The 16,698-nt window shown below is 39.7% G+C and overlaps 1 protein-coding gene across 1 annotated transcript; it reads left to right on the top strand.

Moving 5' to 3' along the window:
• Positions 1–11,236: 11,236 nt before the first annotated feature.
• LOC111218562 (FAST kinase domain-containing protein 3, mitochondrial-like) lies at positions 11,237–16,308 on the top strand. Its single transcript, XM_022740917.1, has 10 exons — positions 11,237–11,259; positions 11,540–12,450; positions 12,726–12,876; positions 12,983–13,170; positions 13,589–13,757; positions 14,148–14,233; positions 14,394–14,565; positions 14,767–14,836; positions 14,957–15,071; positions 15,383–16,308. The coding sequence occupies exons 2-10, from the start codon at positions 11,569–11,571 to the stop codon at positions 15,479–15,481; spliced, it is 1,932 nt and encodes a 643-aa protein (XP_022596638.1). The 5' UTR covers positions 11,237–11,259; positions 11,540–11,568; the 3' UTR covers positions 15,482–16,308.
• Positions 16,309–16,698: the final 390 nt, after the last annotated feature.

Here is a 16,698-nt window from a genome sequence, read left to right on the forward strand (position 1 = left end):
ACACACACACACACACACACAGGCAAAGAGAGAGAGGAGAGAGAGAGAGAGAGAGAGAGAGAGAAAGAGTTACCATACAGTGTGTTTATGGTGAACCTGAAATAAAAGCTTATGGACTCATATGTGAGTACAGGTGAGAGAGCACCTTTCAGATGATAGTGCCATCTGGATGCGTGTTTTATAATCCAGCATGTATACACATTGTGTAGAGAAAGAAAAAAGAAAAACCGTCAGTTCGTATCAACCTTTTTGTACACACAAGTAGCCAAACTTTAACAGCTGCCCTCAAGAGAAAGCGTGTGTGCGTGTGCGTCTGTGTGTGTGCGTGTGCGTCTGTGTGTGTGTGTGTGTGTATGTGTGTGTTTAGGGACAGGGTAGTATTATCACCTGCCTGGCCAAGGGCATATCCATTGAAATTTAACACCACTGTACTGTAGTCGCCCATAAAAGCCCTGACACCCGACTTCGTTCCACTGCAGTGATGCAATCAATCACGAGTGTAACACAAGGCAAACTCACCCAGTCAAGTACCACTGTCTTTCCTGAAGGCCTCAGTTCCATTTACTAATGCACAAACCATAACTGTGGCTTTAACTCTCACCAATAAAAGGTCTTCACTGGAGCCAACTCTGACTGTAACCCCTTAACTTAAGGCTGACAGAAAAAGTCTTGACTTCCAAACTTTTACTCATATTTTACTCATTTTTGCCCACAGTCACCCTCAGCACATGTCTGACCAGTCCTGGCAGGTTTCATTTGTTTATCCAAACTTTTCATCCATTGAAATATTTTTGTGTGTCAGTGCCTTGTGAAAAGGTTGAAACCACTTGTAACAAATCCATTGAAAACACTCTTGAGTTTTTGCTTGATTTGGTCCATTTAAATCATGTGTACTTTACATTGCAGCTGTTCGAAGACCTCCATAGTATTATGGAGCTTATGATGCATTTTCCCCAGCTTTCTATCAAACATGATCTCCATTCATTTCCCTTCAGCATGAACAACAATGTGTTCAGACTTGAAGTTTACTTGAGGTGAATCATCACATTTAATTTCATGCTTTGTACTGGTCAAAGTATCATAGTGTGGTAATACAGCTGAAAATGTGAACTGACATGAAAAGTCAGCTGGAAAGGTGCAGTCATGTGCTATCCAAGAACACATGTCTACTTGTGAATTACAGGTAGACAAAATGTTCTTTTTTCATAATGCAACAAGTGTGCACATTTACACATAATCTTGTTATGACATCCATGTTTTTGTCTTGTCCGTCATCAAAATTAGATTTTTCGGCACCGTAGCTTGCAAATTTGAAGCTGTTTGTGAGCCCATACTATTCATACTTTATCTGCACTAATGCAGATACACTTGAAAATGTATCTTTGGCCCCACTTGTGTCCTCATATCCACTCACGTCCCTTAAACCAGATGTTTTTCAGACGTGACAGAAGGACTGACAGCTTGTCAGGTTTTTGCAAACATGAGCGAAGTGCTGAGTAGCAATGTTAAAACTTTCCGACATCTTCAGCTTCCTCTGACATGTCACATTTGTCTCTTTTCTGTTTCATCGCAATGATTAAGGGTCTTCCTTTAATGCAGAAGTCCTCAAACTCATGCGTTCACATCATAAGATGAGAGATTCAAATTAGAAAACCTATTTACAACATGATCACTTGTACAGAACAGGTGGAGAAACTGCTCATGTGTTTCAGTTCAGTCTATTCAACTTGGTTTGTCATAAGATGAAGGACGTTTTAACAGTTTTGTATTGTAATTTTTTAGCATTGCAGTGTAGATGGCTGGTTATAGAAAATGCAGGTATAAACACATCAGTTCATCTACACTGGCTGTGACCTAACATGACAATGATTATAGCAGACCTGACCATCTGCAGTTGTTAAATAAAGGCTAATTCCTCTTTAAACTGGAGACAGGATGAGGCGTCTGGCTGTCCGCTAACCAGATGAACATCAGCTCCTGGATCAATGAGCTCAATCAGTTGCATATTTATGACACTCTATCTTGTCCTACTTGGAGTAACCGGTCTTTGATCTCTATACTCAGAATTAGATTCTTGTGAATAATTCATTTTGACCCATATTTGGTAAGTTACTGGGAGTTCATTTCACACCCTGTATGGACATAAATATACAATAAATTTACATTGCTTTGGCATTTACTATGATTAGCATTTGAGCCAATGAAATCGTTTATGAGGACAGATGTGATTACATATTTCACAGTGCGGTACACAAAACTGGGAGTAGTTACTGGTGAGGAAGTGAGGAAGACGTGAGGAATGTCCTCATAATTAAAGGGGCAATTTGTACATTTTTTCTGCCGCTGAATGTGGTTTCTTGCTGGGAGCGTGTGGTGGTGACTGTGTCTTTATAATACAAGAGGTTACAATATGGCCTCTGAGTAGAGCTATGTCTTCAGGACAGATTGGAGGCTACAGTGAGTCGCTATGGGAAAGTGACGAGTCGGGCTGATAGGGGTCGGGGCTAGCTGGTTAGCATGCCAACTTCAGTGGAAGAAAAGATGTGATAGAATCAAGACTTAACCTCGGTATTGGACACGTTTCTTCTAGGCTTGTAAGTAAGCAGCTGTTCATGCTAATGTTGGCTATGAAGCCATAGCAAATCTTACAAATAGCTTCTTTAAAGTAGTTTCTGCAAAGCTGTGAAAGGGAGACTGTATATATTAAATAATGGTGAGTCACTAGAGGACCAACTGGAAGACACCATAATGAATCATTGAGGACTTGTTCATAAATATCTGAATCAACATACTGACCACTTTGTTTGTGAGTAGTTTCTGATTAACTATGATTCAGTCATTGAGTCAGTCACAGTCAATGGCACAATATACTAAAGACTAATTAATTGCTCATTAGTTCCTCTTTTTGTGCACCCTCATGTAAATTGGTATATTATACAAAGTAGTTATTAAAACACTTAACTAAAGGTTAATGGCAATATTGGATTTGCAGGATTTTTGCATTAAGGATGATACTTTACTTCAGCATATTTGGCCATCTGAGACACAACTGCCACACGATCTTCACCGAATTGACATGACATGTTGTCACCATTAGCTCTTTGATTTGTCTTTGCAGCGTTGGTCTCAGATAAATCAACATTGTTTTTTTCCTCTTCTCTCATAACCCATCTAGGACGTAGATAATCAGCCTCTGGTTATCTTGTGATCAGTCCTCTCTGAATCCACCTTATTGCTCTTCAGAAGTGATGTATGCAGTATCTGCTACTCCTCCAGGTGTGTCCAGACTCCTTTACTTCTCTGATGCTTTTGTGGAATGAATAGTTCAATGTATTTTACAACAGACAAAACACATTTCTATTAAAAAAAAGTCTCCCCTCCGTACTATATGTATCTGTGTGTTTGTTTACTTTACTTCCAACCTACATCATTTTTATACATTTTCTTTTCTTTTTTTTTCTATCTCTATTGACCTGTTTCTCTCACATGCATCTGTCATGTGATGGATAAAAAAAAGAAGTTGAATAATTAGCATGTGGTACCTGAAAAAGAACATACTGTGATGTTTCTAGCAGAGAAAGCTGAACTCTTTGGAGAATGCTGCGTTGATATGTGAACTGGCACTAACCGCAACAAAATTAGAAAGTTATGAAAATTGAGTTATCTCAGTAACCTATAAATAACTGCAGCATAGTTGTGAGCATAAACATTACGCTATGTACCGGCTGTTCTCTCTCCACATCTATCTTTCAACCACCTTCACCTCTTGTTCTTCCCCAATTTTCTTTCTTCAATGTCTTTTCTGTATCAGTGTCTCACTCTCCCCCAATTTCTCTCTCGTCTTGTCCCTCTCTCTGCTGGATGAGTGTGTTTTGTTAGGGAGGGCTGATTCTTCATACTTGGCTGAGGCTTTATGGACAATAAAGATCTAATTTCAAAGTCCGGCAGGGTGTTGGGCCTGGGGTCTTGGCTCACAGCTTTAGTTGCCTGCTGGGAGGAGACACTGAACAGCCCCTAACCAGATGGCCATCAGCCCACATACAGTAGATTCATATTGTACATTATGTGTATTGTTCAGATTCTTGTCTGTGCGCAGCTCCGTGCTTCACCACCACGGCCTTGGCCAGAGTCACTGAGCTGCACTGACCTCCACAAAATAACTATTAGGTTCAGTGTTGTAATACCTTGATATAACTGTACTGCTGAAAGCAAAAAGAAATATTTATTACGATAAACAACGTACAGATGTTCCATGAAAAAGTTTGATATTAAATATTTCCTTGAACGCACCATGCGGGAGAGTAATCTGTGCTTGAGTGGAGTCGTGACCAACTTCATGCCAGTTTTAATTTAGATTTTCGTACTAAATTGAGTTAAAACCAGGTGACTGACCGCTACAGCTAAATCAGTACAAAAACGTTAAGCATTCCTTGGCAGAAAAGTGTAAGTGATTTTAGTCTAAAGGGCAAAAACCATCAGTGTGGTCCTCTAAGTGGTTTTACTGTTGTGTCTCTGTTTGTTTGCTTCAGAACAACAGTGCTGGAGATTAAATGTCTTGCCCAAAGACACTTCAGCAGGGCAGATGCTCGCCAACACAGGAGCTGTAACCAGTGTTTTCTAGTTTCTCTCTATCCTACCTCACCCCCATTCCCATGATGATGATTTCATGTTGACCTTGAACAGCTCTTGTGATTAACCGAAGTTCCCTTAGTTGTTTATTCGCCGGCTTTTTCAATTTAATCACATATCTCAGAGTGGAGATATGTGACGTGTCCTTACAGCATATATAAGACATCTGTGGGGACTTAGATCAGAGTTGTACAGGAGAACGCCCTGATAGATACAGGAGCTTCACTCAGAGCTGCCAGCAGTGCATTTTTCAGTCATTACATTAAACTTATAATGTTAGTTTTGCTCTACAAGATATTATGTAGTTAAGGGAGAGAAGAATGGCGGGGGTGAAACAGGGATTTGTTCATGACATGACAAAAGTTGGACTTGATCTCACAGCCCATGCCCCATGTGTCAGACCTTTTTAATATAATCCTCATGTTTCCTTTGGCATCCTCCAAACTCTAGCACTTTGTATATGGGCATGTTCGGTCAAACACATTTAATTTCACACTGATTCACATAGATATAATTTTCGAACATTCACACCTGTTTCAGGACAGTATAGGTCTGTTTGTTTTAACGTTTAGTTTTAAGAAAGCTCTGAATATTACTTTTAAGAACAAAGGCAGAGGCAACCATTTTTAGTTTTGCTAGTGGCATTGCTTTATGGAAGGCAACGTTAGTCAGTTGAAAGTCAGTCACGCAATATCTATATTAATATTAATATATTAATATCTATATCTAACCATTAATTGGATTGCTGTGAAATGTTGTACAGTCTGATTTTGGTGATCTGCTGACGTTGCTGCTCAGTGGCTCCATGAGATTTACATTTTTGGCTTTTAGTGAGACACCTGTATTGACACCTGTTGGATGGATTGCTATGACATTTGATACTGAAATTCATGGTCCCCAGCAGATGAATCTTAATCATTTTGGTGATCCCCTTACCCAAGTCACTGGATACTCCAACCCTATGTATCTATACTGGAATACTGTATTATTCTGTATATTATTCTGTATACTCTGTCATACTGAATTAGAAAACCTCATATGAGAAGGCTTATCTGTACAGAAAAAAAATACTAAATAAACAACTGGTTGCAATAACTTGTGGTTTCCCCTTGGGTCTGTCATTGATTGAACTGAAAGAGCATTGGTCCGGGTTATGAAGTGTTCTCTCCCTCCCTCCTCCACCCAGGAAAAGCTAACAGGCCTAACCCCTGTCCCGCCACACCTATCATACACACGCTGCACACACATTCCCCTTCTCACACTGCTTTCATCTGGGCGTGAAATGGATTCCTACTGTCTGCCAGAATGCACCACCTATCTCTGGATGTGATTCTCTTTCACCCTCTTTCTCTTCCCCTTTTTTTTTTTTTTCTATTCTCTGTGCCACACGTGCGCCCTTTTGTTTCCATAGAAAAATGCCTCGCCCACACTGAAAAGTCCACAAAACACATTCCCAGGCGATTATGATCAAAAATGATTAGAAATCCCATTGGAGCTAATATTTTATATGACAACTTGAATTAGATCTAAATCAGAAACACATGACGGCCGTAACCTTTTTAAAACAAACCACAGTCATCCCTGGAATCCCCAGGAGAAAGGCATGTTCATAAAATTCCTTCATAACTGGCACACACACACACACACACATACACACACACACTCAAAGTGTGAGAGAGGTTGTAGTATGAAATATTGATACCTCTCGCAGCCACATGATTTTACATGTCCAGAAGCAGAAAGTCTGTTTTCAGAGAGGAAGGAACTGAAGTTATGCAAAATTATGGTCTTGTTAGAGCAAGTAATGAAAGTAAACCCTGTTCCAGGCAACTGCTTCTCACTGAGAATGGCTGCGATCTGTCAACAAAAGCTACATAATTTGGTGTGACTCGGATATATCCTGCTTTTCCTCTCTCATAGGGTTGGCCCAGTTTCGGCGCAGTGACCCTATCATAATTGAAGACATATTATTTGGATCATAACAATGTGCAGACACTTGGAATCGATCAGATGACCAGTTATCTGGGAGAATAAATGGTGACTGCAGAGAGGTGATGATAAGGAGTTAAACTGGAAGGTTCCAATGAACCAGGTACTTTTTCAGAAAGGTCTAACTTATATCACTTGAACTGCCAGAGGAATTTGAATTGTTCAAGAATCTCCTCCTGCAGTGCCATATTTGTACACAGACAGAGAGTAGAGGAGAAAGCACTTAAGTACATGGTGCCTGTGCATAGTCCTCAAGTTTTTGCCCCTCAAGTTTGGTGAGTTTTTATGTGACTGCTTTTATAAATGGATTTTTGTGACCTCTTTTTAGAGGATTATTACACTGCTTTAAAGGCAGAACTGCAAAGAAAGGGCCAAATTCAAAACACAAGACTGGAAACACTTTTACATTCTTAGTTCACAAGATAAATTTACAAGATAAATTCTAGCTACATAAAAGTGCTTGAGCTTTCTTTGCATCTGATAACTTTGATTGAATTTTACCCAGTGGTGAAATGTAGTGAACTACACTTAAATAGGAAGTGAAGTTTAGTACATTTTGATTACAATTTCCATTCTACTTTACTGTATAATTTTATTCCACTTCATTTTAGAGACAAATATTTCACTTTTCACTCCTCTACATTAATTTGACAGTGATAGTTACTTGTTATTAAGGGACCCTGTGGAGTTTGTGACCACTAGTAACTTTATGGAGGATGTTTTCAAGAGTAGGACCCTATTCTGTTCATTATCACATACGTGGCAAATACATATTTCTGCCAAAAGATTCAGGTTGAGGTAATGCACAGCAGAAATGCACAAGTGAAGGACTAAAACATGAATATAAAACAATGCAGGATTCAAAAGCTTCAGAAAATCAGCTCTGCATATGTTTTATGAGGAAGAAAACACCTTCAACACATATGCTAGACCTCAAGGACACACACACAATCTACATTCAAAACTTCATAAAATATGATGCTTTTTGTCAGATTTAACTTCCCTGTAGTTTATAAAAAGTAAAGAAAGTTGTTCCCTTTCAATGAATTACAACATTGAAACGCTGTTCACATGTTGCAGCAATAATCAGTCATCACATGACACAATATGCATTCAATATATAGATTAACACTGACTGTGGTGATTCAGCTGCCTAATGTGCACTTTTACTTTTGACACAGTAGTGGAGAACTTTAAAATTGCGGTATTGCCACATTTACTTAAGTAAATGATCTGAATGCTGCCCAGCTGGTGTCTGCTTGGGAGTGTGTCCTTTAATATGTAGGGGTGGACAAAATAATGAGAACAGCTGCTAAAGGTGGCACCCACACTGTTACCCATTCAGTGTTTTTACAGGTTATGACATCAACCCCTCAGCAGCTAATGAGACGTTTTAAACAAAAGCAGAGCTGTAGAGAGCACTGAATGAAAACATAATAAGTCCTTCATTGATAAGATTTTTTGATCTTTTTCAAATCGGATCTGAAGCTTATCATGGTCCTTAAGCAGTGACATGATGCTAGATAAGCAATTTAACATCTGCTGTCAAGTACTTGAGTGTGGATATGATGAACCACCAGAGTTTCCTAATTTCCCTCTAAAGTTAACCACTTGGACTGTGTTATCTTTAATCCAATAGCAGCAATAATTTTGGCTAGACGGGGACAGAGTAGACATGTTCTCCAAATGCGTCACATCCATTTGTGACTAATGATAACATCACCGCTGGACTTTTGATTATTAGATTAGATTTGGCCAAAGTGTGGTGTGATGTTATTCCCACACAATGTGTGTTTGTGGGTACATAGATCGATGTGTGTACTGGCATGTGTTTCCACTGTGTTAATAACATTTTGTAAGTTTCCAACGCGTTTGCCAGTTTCTCTGACTAGCACACAAAGTTCTCTTTCTTTATGGGAGTTTTTTTTTTTTTTTTTTTTTTTTTACATCAATTGTTTAATGCAAATTCAAAAGGTGTATGCTGCCCTGTAGTACAGGATAAACTTAATAAGACTTATTTTATGATTATGATTAATGATAATGAAATGGGTTGATTTAACTCCAGACTTTGTATTGGTTGTAAACACGTATTTTTGGTTGAGGAAGTCATGCTGCTTATTTAAAGATTTACTACAGCAACACAAATGTAAATATTTCCATTCAGTCAGGGTGACTATTCAGTGTGATTCATCAGCATTACTGGCAGAACAGTAACTTTATTATAACAGATCTTATCTAGTCTGCCCTGCTCACCATTTGAAAGCCCTGGGTATTTTTACTCTTTCTTCTCTGTCCAACTCGTGTCCAGAGGGCTTGTGGTGTTGCCGCTTGTTTGCAAAGAGATAGAGGGGGACCAGCCAGATGGGTAACACACACAGTCACAAACACACACACACACACACACACACACACACACACACACAGATGGTCTTGGAGATAGAGGGAGATGACTTTTGGATCAACCTTCATACACTCTGTCTCTCACCAGCCACACACATGCGTGCACACACACACACACACACACACACACACACACACACACACACACACACACACACACACACACACAACACACACACACACACACAGGGCACTCAGAACAGATGCAAAGCTTTTTTAAAAGAAGCACATTCTGATTTTGACCTTGTTAAACTCTAATATCAGAAAGTTTCAGGAACCTTTTTGTTCAGGGGCTTCAATGAACATAAATCAGCTGTGGCCTTGATGTGACACAGTTCATCAAGGTCACAGAGAAAAAAAAAACACTTCATCATTGGATAAAAACCTCAGATTTTCTGACATTTGTGTTACAAATGACAGAAACTCTGTCATTTATATTACTGTCAGTATGACGCAGTTCTGGACATATGATCATGAGATGCACATGATTAATGTCTCTGCTCTCGCTGTAACGTTACCACTTATAGCATGTTCCTTCTGAAATTAAGCTCAGCTGTGACCGACTGCAGCATGAACTGTGAGGCAGGTCAGTTTCTTTGTATATTGCACCATCTTGTGGGACTTGTTGAACGCTAAGCACTGATGCTACAGCATCATACAGTATATGATGAAGTTGAAGTTACTAATGGTTATGAAGTTGCAACTGAAAGTCATACGATACGTTATGGAAAATAACATAAAGCCAAGTGACTACACATTAAACAAATGTAAAATTGTTTATATGAACTGAATTATCAAACTTTTAACAGACTTGCCAGACAGTTTAGCTGCAATCGGTTGTAATTTCATTTTTTATTTTTTAGGGTTTTATTGTTCAAAACCTGCTAAATTTCACAATAAAATATATGTTTTTTTTGGCCAATAATTAGTCTTTTGGCTCTCAAACTACTTACACATATAATCTGTCATTTAAGGGATGTTGTTTATCAGGCATAAAAAAAATCCATATAAAACTATCAGGAAACCCAAGAAGCTCATGGAGATTAGATTTCCCATTGCCTGACAGCTGTCACTGTATACATTACACATCACAGTATGTAGACCCATTCACTGCAGTCAAAACTGCAACATTAGCGTCTCTGCAACAACTTTCACTATGGAAACAAAACTGTATAAAAAAGGTTTTTGAAGGGACAAGGACAAATGTTAAAACTATCATGGCACCACATTCTGATTAGTCACCCATTGTAAAGTTGTAACTAAAGGCTTAATCAATGTTAACTGATCATTGACTAATGCTTTATGAATCAGTTATAAGCTGTTAGTTGCCGGACTGTGAAACATTCCTCTGGAAGCTTTTTATCCTCCATCAGGGAACTTAATTCATAAGGAAGACCCTCTAATGAACAGCTTACCATCTGGAAAAACATGGAGAGAGTCCTGGTATTAACAGCTAAGTGTAAGTGAAGATTTAATGGCTCATTTGAAACTGTGAAACCAAGTTGCAACTTGCATTATCGCCAAATACAAAAAATAAACACCAACTGGAGGGACTTTCACTTCGTGGCAACCCCGAGAGGTTGTTCTTATTAATGGTTTAACTGAGCCATAACACATTTGTAGGATTTATTAACCATTAACAGAAAGAGAAGGACACCCAGCTTGATGAATGAAAGACTGATTCCAGTAATATTAGACTGTATATAGCCTATTTAATGTTAATGTTTAAGGTTTAATGTTAACTACTTTTAAATCAATAAAGAATTGTATTCTGTATGCCCCCCACAGAGTGACACTCCTGTCAGTATGGAGAGGGGTGGGAAAAGCCATTTTGAAAATTTATAAAAATAAATAAATAAATAAAATAAAAATATTTTCATTTATGTATTTAATACATGGCATTACTCTGCAGTTTGGGGAGTGAGCTCTTTGAAATTATGACATTAATGATTTACTGCTGCTTATTGAATATCACGTGTGGCCACATCTGGATTGCACAGTCCTCCCTGCGGCTCTCCTCCATCAGTTTGACAGACAGACACCAGAGGCACGGCTCGACCAATCAAAAAGCAGGAGGGGTGAGCGTATATAACATGCAGCCATGCTGCAGTACGCGCTTTAACCGCAGAGCGGCAGCACATGTAAACACATGGACACTTACACAATCTCTTACCAAACACTGAAGGCGAGTTCCGTAGTATGTAACAGCCCCCTTACATGAATGCTGCTGTCTCTCTGAAGGTAAGTCGTCCCACGGACAGGCTTCTTTTAGTGTTCACATAGATTTAATTAAAGTTTAATTCATGGCTAAGGCTAAAATGTTAAAAGTGTGATTTCGTTGTTTTCATTTTAAAGATGACGGCAGCCGGTTTTCTTGTGTATCTGTATCTTTGTAATGTCGTAAAGTTTCTGTTTTTTTCTTCAGCTTTTATGTCAGCTTCACAAAGTTAATCACACGATGTGTAAAAAGTCAGACAACACACTGACAGTGACTTCTTGTCTTCACTTTGTTATGCGACAGGAAGGAGCAGTTACATCACTGAGACAACAATGAAGTCCATTGCCTGTATCTCTTCGTCTGTCATAGCGGCGTGTCAGCACACCTCCACATGTTTCCCTGTGCATCGTGCTCTGATCCGTTGTAGTTCAGTGGGGAGATGCACTAATGTGGATTTTGTCAGCAGAACTGTAGTTGCACAACAGCCGTGCGGAACGGGTGTGCGTCCTTTCCACAGTATGTACGTAAACGGGGCAGTGGTCCAGCAGGTGAGTGCAATCCCCCTCCCCACCCCGCTGCTTCTACCTGAGAAAAGAGACGATGAGCTGACTGTGCGTCGGGCTGTCAGACGCGTGCCACCTAAAACAGCATCAGGATCAGCTCCACACCTCTCTCCATACAGCCCATACACCACATCACAGGGCGATGCGACTGCTCCAGTCAATATCCAGTCTCTGTTTGAAGGGGATGTGATTCCTGAGCTGTGCTCCAGGCTGGCAGGCTTCCCCAGCAATGACCGGGCAGAGGGACTGGCCACTTTACTTGGAGCATGTGTTGAATTTGGCTTGGAAGCCCACAGCCCTCTAGTGCTCAGACTGATGAAAGAGTGCCTGGAGCTCCTCTCCAAAAAGGACATCAGCGTGGCACAGCTCTGCCACCTGGGTGAGGTGGCACATGCCCTGGAAGGCCGCCAGTCAGCGATGGTGACAGAGGTCCTGGACTCCATAGGTGCTGCTGTAGAAGAGGATGTTGTCTCACCCGGCGAGGCTGTCAGAGTCTACTCCCTGCTGACTCTGTGTTACAATCCTGCCAGCCAGCAGCAGGTACTCATGCTGTCCACTTTGCACAGACACACGCAGAGGCTGGTCCACCGCCTGAAAGCCGGCCAAGTCAGCTCTATTCTGGAGTCCCTGCTGAAGCTACAGCAGAGACAGGTAGGAAGAGCAACATTTCAGATTCTCCTTGGTTTTTAATGTGAAATCAGCTTCTGCTTGCACATTTTTTTAACATCGAACTGTCTCTCTAATAACTTCAGACTCCGTTATTTAACGCCACAATAACAGTTAATTCACTCTCTTGGAGTGCCACCCAGTAATTGGTGTATTTACGATCTGCTTTACACATTTAAGAACCAAATATATTAGATCTATCCCTCTATGTGCAGTTATATCAGAGGACATTACACTGATACTAATATTATGTTTCACAGGCCATCTCCCTGGTGCTGAGGCTGAGTCACAGAGCATCACGGGTCTTTAAATCTTTCAGTGACGATGAAATAACGAAGGTGCTCTCTGCTCTGATGATCCTGGGGCAGCATCATGAAGAGCTGCTGGCTGCTATGGAGAAGCACCTGCCAGGTGTGATTCAGTCACAAATATGTGTGTGCTATTCTGTGGCAAATAATATATATATATATAAGAATGGGCAAAATGAATGATGCAAGTTCTGTGCTGTGTGTGTCAGGGAGGCTGGGAGAGTGTGATCCAGAGCTGATCAGTACTGTTATGGAGTACTGTCTGCTGATGAGGTGCCGCTCCGAGCCCATCTTTGAGGCCGTGGCTGAGAACTTTGTGTGCCATGCTGAGAGGCACACTACCCTTCAGATAGCCAAACAGATCGTTGCCATGGGGAGACTCAACTACCTGCCACAGGTACTGTACACACTCTGCATCAAAAGACAACGAAATGGAAAGAGTCTGTAACTAACTTGCAACCATGCAGCCGTTTCTTGAACAATAATTGGCTCTCATGAATATTCCATGTATAATTTAGTATATAGCAATATTGAAAGTTTATGTGATTATCGTAATGGACTGTATCCATTTGAAAGTTAATAGATAGTCATTAAATTTTAGAAAGATTTAAATGCTGTTTTTACTCAGAAATCAATATGAATGTTATCATTGATTTAACATCAAGATCGTTCAGTGAAATGTTAATTAATTTACTATTTTTATTACAACCTATAACACCACAGTTTGAAACTACCATCAAAAACAGCATGAAATTTAAAAAAAAAAAAAAAAAAAAAAGCAGTATCTTCTAATTAGTCTCCTCTTTACTCCTCAGTGCTCAGGTCAGATGTTTAAGAAGCTCGAGAGCATCTTAACAACAAGGTTTTCCCAGTTCCAGCCTCGCTCCCTGATAGAGGTGCTGCACGCCTGCATCCACCTGGAACGCTTTCCACTCAACTACATGTCCAAAGTCTTCAGTCCGTTTTTCCTGCAGACGCTGCAGGGTATGTATATGTATAAGGCTCGTACAGGGAGAGACGTGCATTCATCAGGTGTTCCCATGCTCCCTCACTGACTGAGGATTCAGAAAGGAAGTTGAGCTGTGTCAGTTAGTGTCCTTTTCTGCTTGTTGCATAAACAAACAGGTTCAGAAGTAACTCTCAGACATTTTTCCCATGCTCCGTTGCACACATACAAGATTTCATAATATTTGTAGGATGTTTAGTACAGTACAATTTATTTATTAGTGGATGGTTGTTTTGCTGTTTTGTCAAAGAAAGAAGCTACCAAAGCTACTGATTTACAACAGGTGGATGTCTGGCTTGTCAGTGTATGTAGTGTGTATGTAATAGGTTATGTAATATCTGTGTATGCTGTCCTTGTCTGTCCCACAGCACAGGGGGAGCCCTTGGACAAGAATGCACTGGGACAACTGACACAGCTCCATCTCTCCACCTCATTAGAATGTAAACATTACTGGGTGAGTGTCACACAACTTGATAAGAGTTTCCTTAGTGCTTAAGACTACATTCACACATAAATTAATCCTAAGCAATGACTTTTCATTTTGCCAATAGAAAAGTAATTGAGTCAGATAAGTGATAATATTGATGGATTCTGCTCAATGCCTCCTTCACCAGGGGCCCAGACTGCCGTACTTCCTCCATGTGAAGAAGTTCTCCTCTGTGGACCAGGCCTTTGAGACACCTATGGACAGTCTCCTGTACAAACGTGTTACAGGGCCACTCACACAGCTGCTGGGGGGAAAGTTTTACTCTACCAGAATCTTCACTCCCAGTGGATACTCTATAGGTAAGCTGTAAGGATGTATGTCAAGCACATTACATGTTTAGCCTGCTGAGATACAGTGCATATTTTTTTTTACTTTTTTGGCATATCCCTTCAAAATTAAAAACGAATCAACCAAGTGGCTGACGGATCTTGTGGCTATGTGTTTTATTGCATCTCATCGTACTCACAGATAGTGTTGTTTTGTTTCACTCTCCTGCCCAGATGTGGAGATATCGCTGGATGAGGAGGGATATGTTCTGCCTCTTTCTCAGTGGGAACAGACATACAGGAGGTAAAAGGCTGGCCGGTGCGGTCACAGTAGATTCTCGTCGAAAACAATAGGTGATATTTTGAACCAATTGAGTGATTGGCTGATTATTGGAATTGTTCCCAATGTCTTGTCCTTGTCCAGGATGGCGCTGTGTTTAGATGGTCAAACACGTTTCTGCAGCAACACGCAACACCTGCTGGGGAAGGAAGCCACAAAGAGGAGACACCTCCGCAGGATGGGCTACGAGGTGGTGCAGGTATGTCTGTCAAAGGTCGTCAACCTCTTCATGGTAATACCAGATCATTGCGGTGAGGCTTTACAGCTTTTTTAGCCACTAATTTGCAGCTTTTTCTTGGTAGTACCTTCAGTTATATTAGTGTTACAATTTTTTTTAAATCGCTCTACTGTAAGAATATTTTCACATTTTTTACTTTTTTACCTTCAAAGCATTATGTACAAGGAATAGCTGGTCAAAAATACAATGCTCCTTCTCCCTTATCTCTACAAAAAAGAGAAGCAAATACATTGTTTTTCTCTACATCTACTTCTTCTTATTTCCTCTGGCAGATCCCTTTCTTTGAATTTGACAAGCTGAGAACTCAGAAGGAACAGGTCGAATATCTTCACAGCAAGATCTTTCCCACCATCTTCAAGTTCAACCACTGATCTCAGTCACCTCGTGAGTTCAAACAGAGGTTCCTCAGTTTTATGTTACTGCACAAATCAACCATCCTTGCAATGAATAGGATGGAAAAACTATGAAGAAGAGCAAAGAGAGGTGTCCAGAGAAAAAATGCTAATATAAGTGCCCAATAATCACGGCATAATTTAACTGAACTGAAAATAGTAATCTTTTATTTTAATTTTGCTTGTCCCCATGTGCCCTTAGTTTTTTTTTGTTGTCATTTTATGAAACAACCTGCCTTGTTTTCAGCATCAAAGTAAAAATATTTCAATGAATAGTTTTAGAGGGATATTTTTAAGAACAAGGCATCTGATATCAAAGTCATCTATTAAGTGAAAGGAGAGGTTGGATATGCATAATGCTCCTTTTAAGATAAAAAAAAAAAAGAAAGATGAGGTTGACTAAAATCACATCCCAGCTTGTACATAGGGGGAGCATTAGCAACTGGAATACTACCTCTCTAGCAATGTGAGTTACTACACATCTTATATTTGCACCATATGACCTTAATGTTGCTGTAGCTTTACTACTTATTAGAGTGAGCAAAACTTTTGGAAAATAATTCTGGCCTATTCCTATTGTCGTGTTAATTTATTGTGTTGTTAAATGGACATGATAGTGACTATTTATGCAGTTAATTTGAATACAGTGAAATATATGAAAATATTGTGACTGTGTCACTGCTTCAACTTCTGTTCTCAGCCTTGTACTGTTTCTTTGGGGTAGAAAAAATAATATGACCCAATTTACTGGACAAGTTGAAATTCAACATGACATGTACATGATATATAGAAATGTGTGACATGAAATATGCCTTTTTTTGATGTTTGAAGATAAATCATAAATTGCCTGACATCATTTTTTAGACTGGTGGTGCTGTAATTCATTTCAAAGAGATATACTGTGAAAAAATATTGAATAGATTTACATTAAATAGGCAATTAGTAAAAGCTACAATACCCCAGTTGTTGTATCGTTACCCATGTGGTATTAACTGCTATTCATCAGAGACAAAGCAACACTGAAAATGTGGAATCATGGCCTAAGGTTCAAAACTAATACAGGAATACATGGTCTGTAAGCAGCTGTTTGCAGTACTGCTGGAGAATGAAGTCGCATTTAAATGTAGTGGTTTTTGTATCCTCAGCCATACAAAATTCTTTATCTTGTCAGTCTTGCAGAAAGTCAGACACATACA

The sequence above is a fragment of the Seriola dumerili genome, unplaced genomic scaffold (genome assembly GCF_002260705.1).
Source record: "Seriola dumerili isolate Sdu_G_001 unplaced genomic scaffold, Sdu_1.0 BDQW01000052.1, whole genome shotgun sequence".
NCBI classification, from domain to species: Eukaryota; Metazoa; Chordata; class Actinopteri; order Carangiformes; family Carangidae; genus Seriola; species Seriola dumerili.

Bases quoted from the DNA above. Each gene is read 5' to 3' on its own strand.
- LOC111218562 (XM_022740917.1), top strand. From the start codon at position 11,569: ATGAAGTCCATTGCCTGTATCTCTTCGTCTGTCATAGCGGCGTGTCAG. The intron at 13,171-13,588 runs GTACTGTACACA...TTTACTCCTCAG, and splicing joins GACTCAACTACCTGCCACAG to TGCTCAGGTCAGATGTTTAA. The intron at 14,837-14,956 runs GTAAAAGGCTGG...GTCCTTGTCCAG, and splicing joins TGGGAACAGACATACAGGAG to GATGGCGCTGTGTTTAGATG.